Source organism: Corapipo altera, unplaced genomic scaffold (genome assembly GCF_003945725.1).
Source record: "Corapipo altera isolate COAL_440 unplaced genomic scaffold, ASM394572v1 71, whole genome shotgun sequence".
In the NCBI taxonomy this organism is placed as follows: domain Eukaryota; kingdom Metazoa; phylum Chordata; class Aves; order Passeriformes; family Pipridae; genus Corapipo; species Corapipo altera.
In genome coordinates this window covers 2,552,875-2,565,081 of record NW_020884916.1, presented here as the reverse complement: position 1 = coordinate 2,565,081, position 12,207 = coordinate 2,552,875, and the positions used below count along the sequence as shown (strand labels likewise).

The following is a 12,207-nucleotide window of genomic DNA, read 5'->3' as shown; positions in this document are numbered from 1 at the left end:
AGGATGGATCCTCAGAGCAGGATGGATCCTAAGAGGAGGATGGATCCCTCAGAGGAGGATGGATCCCCAGAGGAGGATGGATCCCCAGAGGAGGATGGATCCCTCAGAGGAGGATGGATCCTAAGAGGAGGATGGATCCCTCAGAGGAGGATGGATCCCCAGAGGAGGATGGATCCCTCAGAGGAGGATGGATCCCTCAGAGGAGGATGGATCCCCAGAGGAGGATGGATCCTCAGAGCAGGATGGATCCTAAGAGGAGGATGGATCCTAAGAGGAGGATGGATCCCCAGAGGAGGATGGATCCCTCAGAGGAGGATGGATCCCCAGAGGAGGATGGATCCCTCAGAGGAGGATGGATCCTCAGAGGAGGATGGATCCTAACAGGAGGATGGATCCCTCAGAGGAGGATGGATCCCCAGAGGAGGATGGATCCCTCAGAGGAGGATGGATCCCCAGAGGAGGATGGATCCTAAGAGGAGGATGGATCCCTCAGAGGAGGATGGATCCCCAGAGGAGGATGGATCCTCAGAGGAGGATGGATCCCTCAGAGGAGGATGGATCCCTCAGAGGAGGATGGATCCCTCAGAGAAGGATGGATCCCTCAGAGAAGGATGGATCCCCAGAGGAGGATGGATCCTCAGAGCAGGAGGGATCCTCAGAGCAGGATGGATCCTCAGAGCAGGATGGACCCTCAGAGCAGGATGGATCCTCAGAGCAGGAGGGACCCTCAGAGCAGGAGGGACCCTCAGAGCAGGAGGGACCCTCAGAGCACACACGCACCCACCTCCAGGAGCGCTGCCCCCATCAGCACAGCTGTGAGGATTCCTTCAAATCCCACAGGAATCCCACAGCTTTCCAGCTTTGGGTCCCAGATATCTGAGCAGGGCTTCCCATTGCCACGCAGCCAATTCCTCTATTTCCAATTTACTGCCCCCAGCGCAGCTCGGAGGGGGAGATGAGAAGATTCCACACTGGGATTTACACAAACAGGGCCCTTGAACAGCACAGGCCTTGTCTGAAGTGTCCAGAGTCCCTCTGTGCCTGTCCTTGCAACCAATTACAAACTATCTTTTGCATTTATCAAAAAGAAAAAGCAAACCAACAACCCCCCACTTCACTATTTGCCTGTTGTTGGTGATTTTTTTCTCCCCCCTCTTTACCTTAGCTGTTGAAATGCTCCTTTGGGGCTAAACTTTTTGATCTGAAAGACATTTCATTAAAAATAAGAAAAAGAATAAAAACCCCTAAGTCCTCATATACTCTATATCAACACCTGTTTTGAGGAAATATATTCCCTCTTCCCAGGGATTGTGCCTGGATTGCCAGGACCAGAGCACAGCCAGGTGCCCCAATAAAAACAGAGAAAACAACTTATTTTGGTGGTGTAAACTTCCAAGTTTCTCGAGACCTTTGCTGATCCAATCCCACCAGTATTCCAAGAATCAACTGATGGATGTGAAGGAGCCATTTTCTACATATATATATGAAAAAGCAGCAGATGGAGCATAATTTTCAGTTGCTGTGATGCTCCTGTTACTGCAGTAATAAGGAGGCTCAGCAAAGCTGCCTCCCAGGAGCTGCAGAGCCACGAGGATTAAAAATATATATATTAATTAAAAAAAAAAAAAAAAAAAGAAAAATAAAGGGGGAGGGTGGAGAGGGAGGGACAGATTCTCTCCACCTGGCTGAATTCCAGTGAAAGGATTTAGATTTTTGCAGGCTGCCTGGAAAAAAAAAAAAAAAAAAAAAAAGTTGCAAAGCTGTTTCCTCTCCCCCTCCCAGCTCAGTTTAATTATCTGCTTCTCTTTGACTCGTGACCAGGGAAGAACCTCCTCCAAACTGGTGCCAAGTGTCCAAACAAGCTGTAACCAGCACAAGGACTGTCCCCACCGCCTGCACCCACCTGCCAGGAGCACCACTGACCTTTCAGCTGGGCAAGCCCGTTCCCACTGCCAGGAAAGGAGTGTTTGCCTGCCCTAAACCAGGGATTGAGCCTGGATTACCAGGGCCAGACGCCTCAGCTCCAGAGGGGAGTCCAAGGCACTGGTGAGCAGGTGCAGACACCAAAAACCCCACGGTTAATGTCTCACTGGCGAGTGCAAAACCTGCTCATGAGTCTGCTGAAAGGAAAAGGGGGAGGAGGTCAAGGTTTGCTGTGCAACACGTACAGCTGAGGCTGCACTGGGTAACATCCAAGGTAAACACCACTCCAGCATTTCCAGCCATCACCAGCATTCCTCCAGCTTTCCACGCTGGAAGAAACCTGTGCTTGCCCTTTTTGGGTTTTTTTTCTCCCCCTTTTTCCCCTAAGTGTTTTCTTCCCAGAACAATTTCCACGAGGTGAGCGAGGTGAACATTTTACGTCACTTCACAGACCCGAGAGACACCTGAGTGTAAAACCTGGGGCTTCCAGGGCCCCAATAAAAACAGAGAAACCAACTTATTTTGGTGGTTCCTGAAGACCTTTGCTGATCTCAAAGGGCTGCTGTGCTTGGCAACACCATATTATCAACTGCTATCACCCACCACTGAAGCAACAAACTTGTGGACTTTTAGATCATGCAGCCACTTCCAAATTGTTCCAGGATATTTGCTTTTCCTGCTGAAGGTCCTGTTAAAACTCCCCAGGGAAGGGAAGCCTCACTGAGGCACCTACACACTTCGACAAAGGAAATCCCACAACAATTGGGAAGGGCTCTCTCTCTGCAGGATCCCCACAGCACCTTCCACCAGCCAAAAACGATTGAGCTGGTTGGTTTGTGCTCAGATCAGATCTGTGCCCACAGGAACCACTTCCGCTGCCAAAACCGCAGGGACTGCACGGGGTGAAACCACAGCCTGTCATTTGGTGCCTCTCAACAGGCAGCACCAACCAACTGCCAGCTGGAGAGCTGCACTTCAGCACCAGGAGATCTCCAAGAGAGGGATTTTTATCCTGGGCACGCAAGAATTCCACCCGTCCTCACATTTAGAGAGTTCACGTTTATGTGAATTTATATGAAATTATATAAATTCAGCTCCCTCTGTTGCAGCTCCCCCTGGATATCTGTCACAGCTTCCTCAGGCAGGGTAGGTGGCAGGAAATCAGGGTGCAGCAGTGGGGAAAATCCCTCTTTTTAAAACCAGATACAACCTGAGAACAGCAGCTTATTTTTGGCTGAGGTCACTGCCTAACTTGGGACATCACTGAATTATAATTTTTCAGAAGGCAGAAAAAAAAATATCCATCGACACAGATCAGAAAACCACGTTATTTGCTCACTTGCAAACACTGACTGGGAAAGGCACTTAACAGAAAAAAAGGAATTATTACCATCATGGCTCAAATAATGTCCCGTGGGACTCGCTGTCACTGCAGGCAGCCTCCTCAAGAATTAGACAGGCACTCCCAGACACCAAACACGCCTCTTCAGCCCTCCACAGCAAATTCAGCTGCAGCCCTGGCTTGTCAGGGTTTTTTGCCTTACCCCAGCAGGTCCTGGCCCTTCAGGGCTGACATGTCCTCAGAACACAGGGGCAGACAGGAAGCCTCTGTCCTATCTGGGAGTTGCCACCAGCTCCCCCATTTCTCCCCCTCTCACTCATTTCCTATTGATTTCTCCTGTCTTAACACTGCAGCTTTTTCCTATTTCCTTTGTCTCGCTCGTTATAGCTTCCCTCCTTTAATCCTCCTGTTTCCCCCCCTGTTTTCCAGCCCTTTTCTGGCAGCTTTGATCTCAGTCCCTGCTCATCAGAGCCCTCTTTTGCATCTGGGCACACCAGAAAGGCAGAGGTGCCACAGAGTACTGAGAGGAGACGCCTCGTCTGATGTGCTGCCAGCGAGCTGCACCAACAGCCACTATCATAACAGGGGAAAAAAGACTTTCAAGCAGCCATCAGATGCTTTGGGTTGAGCCTGCAGGTTGGAGCTTGTATGTTTATGGGAGTGGTGGACTCCGAATCCTGTGCCTGTCTCACATCAGTCTAGGGCTTCATTAAACACATGGGTCTTTTCCTCCACGCTGGGAAGTGCTTGCTCAGGTCAATTCGGGTCCAACCTAAGCTTTGCCACCCCCTTCCAGTCCTGCAGCTCGCTCAGGACTCCATAAAAGAGTATCTAACTCTTCCTAATTCCACTTAGGAAGTCACCCCCAGCCCTTGGTAAAACGGCTGCCTGTGATGCCACAAACCAGGATTCACAGCCTGCAAAGAAATTCCAAACCAGCTCCTCACATAAACAAGAACAGTTGTGCTGCTGCTCACAGATTCAATAAGGAACAGTAACTTGGAAAAAAAATTAAGATTTCCACCAATATCCCTGAGGATTTCCAATGCCATGATCCCTCTTAGGTTTCAAGTAGCAACACTGCAAATTTATACCACCAAAAGAGGCCCTTCTGATTCATTCACACAGTCCAGTCCACCTTTTAACAAAACCCTGTTCCCTGACCATAAAAGGCTGAGTTTTTTCCAGATGAACTGAGCCCAGATTACAACAAAATTATTTCAAGTACAGAAACCTGTGCTGTGATCTTTTCCACCTCGGGAAGGACACACACTCATTTGCTTTCCCAGTGCCAGAGCAATTCCATGAAGTACCTTCAGCACCGAACATCACAGCCCAGACCTTTCAGTGTTGTCAAAACAAGCCTTAAAATAGCCACGCCATCGCATTTAAGCGTTTTGCCAAGCGATGTAAACAGCGATGTTTCTTATTTACCATCACACCGGGGCTAAAGAGATGTTTCTTATTTACCATCACACCGGGGCTAAACCCTGCGACTCTGCAAGAAAAGGGTTCCTGCCCAGAAGTCTGACAGACACAACACTGAAAACCCCCAAGGAAAGGATGCACAAAAGGATAACAAAAGCACAAACCCCCCGTTTAGGAGACGGATCTGTGAATGTCTGAACGTTGTTTGTTTTGCTTTTGCTATTTATACTTATGCTTACATCTCAAACATAAGGACGCTGCTTTTTCCTGTCGTTTTTAATACATTTGTTTTTCCGTGTTTTCTTTTAAAAGAAAAATGAGCAAACCTTGTTTCTTCCTGTCTTTTTTCTCTATGTGGGCTGTTCCTATTTTTTTTTTTATGTATCCTGCCTTGCATTTTATCCCTTGTACATTCTTAATGCACACTGCACATTTTACATCCCTTTTGATTTTACTAGTTTGCTGCTGCTTCTCCTGTCCTTATTTTAAGCTTTCTCTTCTGATGATGAAACATTATCTACATCCAGGCTCCTGACCCTCAGTTTAATCAAGCTGAGACATGAACTAACACTTTTATTCTTTAAAACCTAATAATTATGCAGAGCAGTGCCACAGAGCAGAGCATCACCTACCTGAAAATATGCATTTAAGTCTATTTTCTCTCAGTGCTATTGACATCTCTTACACAGGAAAATCTAGTTATCTCAAAGCAGATAAAATATCAGGCCTAGAGTGAAAGAAGGGAGAGTGCTTAGGAAGGGGAATATTTGCAGAGCCTTAGGAATGCTACAAGAAGCACTTTTTTTAGCAACCCTGACCACCCAAACTCCAGGATAATGCAAATGGGATTCATTAGTAAGTCTCCTACTGCTGATTTTCAGAAGGAAAGAAGAGGTATTCAATGAGAAACCTGGAGGGTAAGGCCTTGAAGCAAGAGCCTGAGCTTATCTTTGAAGCAGCAGAGCCAACATACCTCCCTGGTGACCCAGAAGGACCAGCTCGAGGTTAAGTGGAGAATTCAGTCTCCAGACCAAAGCAAACACTGCTCCTCTCTGAGACACTCTGCATAACTCTGAGCTACAGCCCTGGGCTGGCTGGGGGGGGCTGATGGTTATAACCATGAGAGGCCAGGGATGCTTCCTCAAACACTGGGGGAAAACAAGAGTTAATGCTAAAAATCCTGTTGATTCTACTCCAAAGCTTCTTGGGAAAGCAGGGAAACAGGAGGCACTGAAGCTACTCAAATTCACACAAATGTTTAGAGACATAAATTCCCTGGGAGGAAATAATCAAATAACCCTGATGTACTATCATGAAATACATAAAATAACTGGCACAGGTGTCAGTACCACCTTCCCCAAATTCATGAATGCTCTGTACTACCTTAGCATGAGCTGCTAAATAATCTTTGATGCCTAAATCACTACAACAGAAGTGATGCAGAACAGTTGTGAGGGTGAACAGAACTCTCTTTGATTCCCAGCAGGACTGTGGTCACTGCTGCCACCCTCAAGGACCACGAAACTCTCGTCCCACACAGGTCACAGGAGTCAAAGATCACCAAGGAACACCCACAAAGCTCACCAGTGACCTCAGCAACTCCTGCTCCGAGGGCAAGATGAACTTTTCTTCCCAAGAATCTCCAACTAGGACAGAACAGAGACCTCAAAACACTCCAGTGTGCAAACAAATGTCCACAGGAAGAAAGGGGAGGGACACTGGACACAGAGCAGGACAACCCAAACATGACAGTGGTGAGTTGTGTCAACACCCCACCAGCACTCAAACACTCCATGGGCAGTCAGAGGCAGGAGAACTGACTGCATCAGGATGGAAAGGGTTTCCATATTCCATGTTTCCTAAGCCCTGTGGATGCCCCTCTGACAGGAATGGTGTCTGAAGAGCTCACACATCACCAGGTTGCTTCTCCAGACTCTTCATGCAACCCCTGACACCCCCCAGGCTTTCCACAACTACCTCTGCTGAGTAATTTTTTCCTGCTAAATGTCCCCAGTTCCTGTAGATGTGGACGAGAACTTTGAAAGTCTAAAACATCCCAAGCCAACATCCCAGTCCCATTCCTAACCCATCCATTTGAAAGGTTCAGAACTGCCATACCAGGAGTTATGTGCACGGGGGAGAATTATACAATTGGGCTAAGAGATGAAATATCATTCCTGCCTCCACCCAAATAATCACAACGCCCACAGCTCTACTCAAAACTAGAAAATCAAGCTCACCTCAACTCCTGTCTCCAGTAAAAACCCTAATAAACTATGCAGCATGAACTGGGAGCATTTGCTTCCTGGCCAGCAGAGAACATCCCAGACAGTCCTCTCTTGTCACAGCCACGACAAAAGCAAAAGAGAAAATGGATTTATGCACAGACTATGTCAACTACTCATTTCCAAACTCAGTGAAAGCACAATGATGGAAAGCACAAGATGATTTGCCTTAAAGATTATTATGTTTTTTAGTCCTTAGATGTCGTGCTGCAGCTCATTTTCCATAAATATTGGGTCTCACATTAAATAAATTACTACTGATTAAATAAATGTACGATATTAGCATCTAACTACTCACTAACAATAAGGTGTGACTTTCTGTGAAGTTCTTACTCTGTTGGAAAAAAAAGAAAACCCTTTTCTTTCCCCCATCAGACAGTTAAAGAACTCCCAGTTACTACAGGGACTTCCAAAGACAGGGGAAAGTGCATCTAAGCAGATAAGAAACAATTAGGGTCTATTTTAGTACCAAGTCAGGAGCAAATCACCAATTAAAACTTCTGGAGGGTAATTATGTGTAAATTCTACCTCTGCTGTTTTCCAATCATAGCAACAGAAACTACAGCAGGGTTATAAATAAAACTCATTTGCAAGCAAGTGCAAAGGGAAGAGTCACCGGTTCCTCAGCGAGGTCCTGCGAAAGCAAGAGCCTCCTTTCTTTTATTGGGCTTTTAATAAACCAGAAAGAAAAACACAAAGCGAGTCCCGCAGCCGTGCAGTTGCTCAACTCTGAAGTGAGTTTGGAACGGTTACAGGAAGAAAAATAAAAAATACAGTGAGCTAGGAGAGCAGGAAAAAAAAAAAAAAAAAGAGAGAGAATTAATGGCACACAAATGTTTCTTTGGTGTCATAACAGGATACAGCTACAGCCCAGCTCGGGGCAGCCCTCGGTGGCCAAGCAGAGCCTGCAAATGGCCGGGTTTCATCCCGGCCCCGGCGTGGCCTTGGGAAGAATAAAGGCCTTATCTCGCCCGGCCATGTGTCCCCAGCCACAAACAGCAACGCCCAGAGCCCGCCTGGCTGTGTCCAGGAAAACTCCAGAGGGAGGGAATGCGGGCACACTCACTGCAGGACCGCAGGAGGGGCAGGGAGACTCCTCCAGCAAACTCTGCCACCGCCGCCCTCCCCACTCCCAAATCCTCAGGTGACAGCCCTGAAACCATCCGGCAGCAAAATCCCAACCCAGCACCAGCAACCGGGCGAAAATTTGCATTTTTTAGGCTAAAAACTATGGCAAACCTCACTTAAATCCAGGACCAGATCTGCCTGATTTCAGACACCTGCTCTGGGATAAGAAATGGTCCCCTCCGTGCACCAGGTTCCTTCCACCATCAAGTCAATCTTGGTGAGCAGCTCAGAGATGTTCCACCTCAAAGGCTTACTAGGCTAAGCAAGATAAATGCCACCTCAGGAGGCCTCTAAATAAACACAGCATGGCTAAGAGAGGATTAAGTGAAGGGGGTGTATATGTTTACAAACATAAAGGAACAGAGCAATAAGGCTGGAGATGGGTTTGATAAGGTCCACTGGGCATTTTTTTTTTTTTATGAAAAAAAAGCAGCAGCTGACAAAGTAAAAGAACATCCTGACATAAAGAAGGGGAAGTTTAAGTCACTGTTAAAAGTTCTGACTCTCTCAAACCACCAGCAGCCATGCAAGGCACCTCAGCAATCCTAGACACTGTTTTGCAGATGTGTTTCTACTCTACCACGAGCTAATCTTTATTTTACCCTTTAGGTGTTTCTCCAAATGCTGAGGAGCTGATGGGGAACAGCGTGTGTCAGAGGCTTCTTCAGTAACTCTGAACAGCCATTACACTCCCAGGAGTTTTAACATCTGTTCTGCCTTTTTGTTTAATGCCTGGTATTCCCCCACTCTCCCAGGCACTCACTTCCCTCCAGGCTTAAGGCACTTGAAGAAAAAGACACTCGAAGAACATGCTGTTGCTTTGGAGGCAGCTGGATACCAGAATCCAGCTCAGGGATGGAGCAGAACCATCAGCAAAATTAACTGGGTTAAGGTTTGGTCCACAGAGGGAACTATCATCAGATATGAACTGGCCTGACTGTGTTTCAGCAGAGTGCCAGACACTAAAATCCATTTAACTTTCCTGGGAAAGGGAACAAAACAAAAAAGAGAAAAAGGGAGGGGATTTAATGAAAACATCATTTATCACGCTAGCTACAGAACAGCACCAGAAATGGCCATTCATACACTCCTAATTTATATACTTTAATGCCATACATGACATCATCAACAAAAACATAAAAGCCATAAAACATGTCAAGGATGAGACAAGTGCAACTGGTGCAGGGGAAATGTCTGACAGCTGTCAAATCATAGCACAATTACCACCTTCAGCTGAGGGGATACCACAGGAAATATCTGCTGCCTGTAACATGGATTTAGGCAGCTCTACACGTGTAACATGGAAAGCTAATATGGAGAAAAATGCAGGCCCATGCCATCCTGTTATATTCCTAATGCCATCTGGCACAGATGCCAGCTGGGTTTCCCTGTTTTAGGGTAGTTCCCAACTGGATCCCACCAAGGAAGGGCACTGATAAAAACACAGAGAGAATTGAACACGTCATCTGATTTCCACGGTGCTAATGACACCAGGAGCATCGAGATGATTTCTACTGCACCTGCTTTACATTCCCAGATTAAGAGACAGATTGAAAGAGGCAACACAGAGGCTTCTCGGGCCTAATGGGAAAGGAAGCATTTCCCCAGTGCACTGTGGGACAACAGTGACCAAAAGACACCCCCCTCCAGATCCTGCACGAAGCAGACAGAGAGGAGGGGCAGAGATGAGACACCACCACCATGCCTGGGGTTCTGCTGAAAGGTTCAGCCAGGGAATAAATCACAGAATCATCACAGAACCCCAGAATGGTTGGGGCTGGGAGGGACTTTAAAGACCATCTTTCTCCACCCCCCTGCCATGGGCAGGGACACCTTCCACTCCCCCAGGTTGCTCCAAGCCCTGTCCAACCTGGCCTTGGACACTTGCAGGGATGGGGCAGCCACAGCTTCTCTGGGCAACCTGTGCCAGGGCCTCCCCACCCTCCCAGGGAAGAATTCCGTCCCAATATCCCATCAAACCCTGCCCTCTGTCAGCATGAAGCCATTCCCCCTTGTCCTGGCACTCCAGGCCCTTTTAAATAGTCCCTCTCCATATTTCCTGTAGCTCCTCCAGGTACTGGAAGGCCACAATTAGGTCACCTCAAAGTTTCTCTTCTCCAGGCTGAACAACAACCACAACTTTGCACTTCCAGGGCTGGGGTTCCTTCAGGCCAGAGGTGGAGAGCAGTGGCAAGACAAGATCCAGCTTCCCCACATTCCCCCAGCCATCCCACATCCCCACTTCCAGAAAGCTCTGACTGCCAGGGCCGTGGAGACAGCTCCTCACCTGACATTAAAAGCCTTTTAAACCAGGAGCACCAAACAGAAACATCCTCCTGACATGACTGAGAGCTAAAGGAAATGAGACATTTTTTTTTTTTTTGCCTCCACTACGTTTTCAATTTGGCTGTTCCAATTCAATAATGGAAAGTATTTTGTTTTACTAACAAGTAAATTAAATTCCCTGTTCTCGTGCTTTTCTTTTCCATGCATCACTCAGCTGCTTCTTGGTATGAAAATCCTGCCGTTCCTTTTGATATCATGCAACTGCCACAAGACATATGGTCTGAAGTATGTAACAAAATCCTCACAAAGCCACTGAAATGCCTTTTTAGTGTCATTGTCTTGTCTGGTACAGAGAAAAACGTCCTGCAACTCAAGAATCACGGATGCACTGCAAAAGAGCAGAAATTTAGGAGTTTTCTTCTGTCACCTGTTCTGTGACAGCTACACAATTAACTACAAAGACTTAATCCTCTATAAACAGTATAAACACAGACTATACACAATTCTGAGCTGACCTGTGGAGTCATGAAAAGGCCTAAGTGTGAGAACTGCACTCACTGCCCATCCCTGGAGTCTAAAGGATGAGCTCAGGCAGCCAAAATCATCATTCCTCTGTCCCAGCTCTGCATTTTCTGCTGTGCCAAAGCTGCTCGATCATGAAAGGCCAAAGCAAGGCCTTTGTCACACACATTCACACCTTAACCACCAAAGATACATGATAAGAATATAATAAAATACATGAAAATTTTTGACATTGTTAAGCTGGGGAAAAAAGAAAAAAAAAAGGATATCTTTTCCTCTCCTCAAATAAGGGCACTCATTCCACTCATTCTGCCTCAAAAGCACACGAGGAGGTCTCCTACTTGAGTTTTTTTGTCACAACGAACCCCACACTTTTCTCCCAGTTGAAGCAGGAGAACTCCAGGCTGTAATAAAAGGCACATGGAGCACCCGCAGAGCAGCCCAGAGGCCTGAGCAGGCATCTAAAGCCAGGACAATCTAAACCGAGGGAGACACCAGCAGACATTCCTGCTCCACAACTATCCCTCCTGCCTCACCTGAGGTGACCTCCCAGCAGTGCTTGACCCAAGGAGACCCAAGTGCATCCTGCACAAGGTTTCTGAGTTCACACTCGAGCTGAATCCCAAACTCCTGTCGCCTTTCCTGCTTTAACTCCTTGCAGAGATTACTCTGGTGTTCCTCCCATCCTGGGAGCTGAATTACAACCCGTGCTTCCTACAAAGTCAGCCTGGCAGGCTTGAAAGCTGTTGGACCTGAAATACTCCAGTTTCAAAGTTTAACCCAGTCGCTTTGACAGTCAGACACCCTGGGTACAGACAGGCTCCCAGAAACTCAGACTTAACCCCGCTCTTCTCATTCCTTCTATCAATGAAGTCAGAACGCGAAGTACACGAGCCCTGGGAACGGTCTCTACTTCAGAAAAGAGGAAAACCAAAGAAATTTCATTTCATACTGACCTGTCCGTGATTGTGGACTGTGTGCCACTCATTGGAGCCTTTGGCAAGAGGTCGTTATTATCCAATTTACATTTTACTTATTTACTGCGGGAGTAGGAAGGAGGCTTCGCCCCTCGCTGATGTTCCGGGCTCCAGCCTCGGCTCCGGGAGACAGTGACAGAGGAGGAAAACGAAACGAAACAAAAAAAAAAAACCAAAATAAAACAAAAAAAACCAAAACAAAAAACCCAAAACAAAAAACCCAAAACAAACAAACAAGGGAAAAAAATCCTCCAAAACAACAAAAAACCAACCAACCAAACAAAAAACCCTCTTCTTTGCGGTCGCGCAGAATATC

The 12,207-nt window shown here is 46.9% G+C and overlaps 1 protein-coding gene across 2 annotated transcripts in view; it reads right to left on the bottom strand.

Moving 5' to 3' along the window:
* The window catches only part of ARHGEF12 (Rho guanine nucleotide exchange factor 12), a 76,695-nt gene extending 64,665 nt beyond the window's left edge, over positions 1–12,030 (bottom strand). For both annotated transcript variants that reach the window (XM_027655782.1, XM_027655783.1), the window contains exon 1: positions 11,871–12,030. In XM_027655782.1, coding sequence (XP_027511583.1) covers positions 11,871–11,902 — 32 coding nt within the window. In that variant the 5' untranslated portion in view covers positions 11,903–12,030. The remainder of the gene's footprint in view (positions 1–11,870) is intronic.
* Between the last annotated feature and the right edge of the window lie 177 nt (positions 12,031–12,207).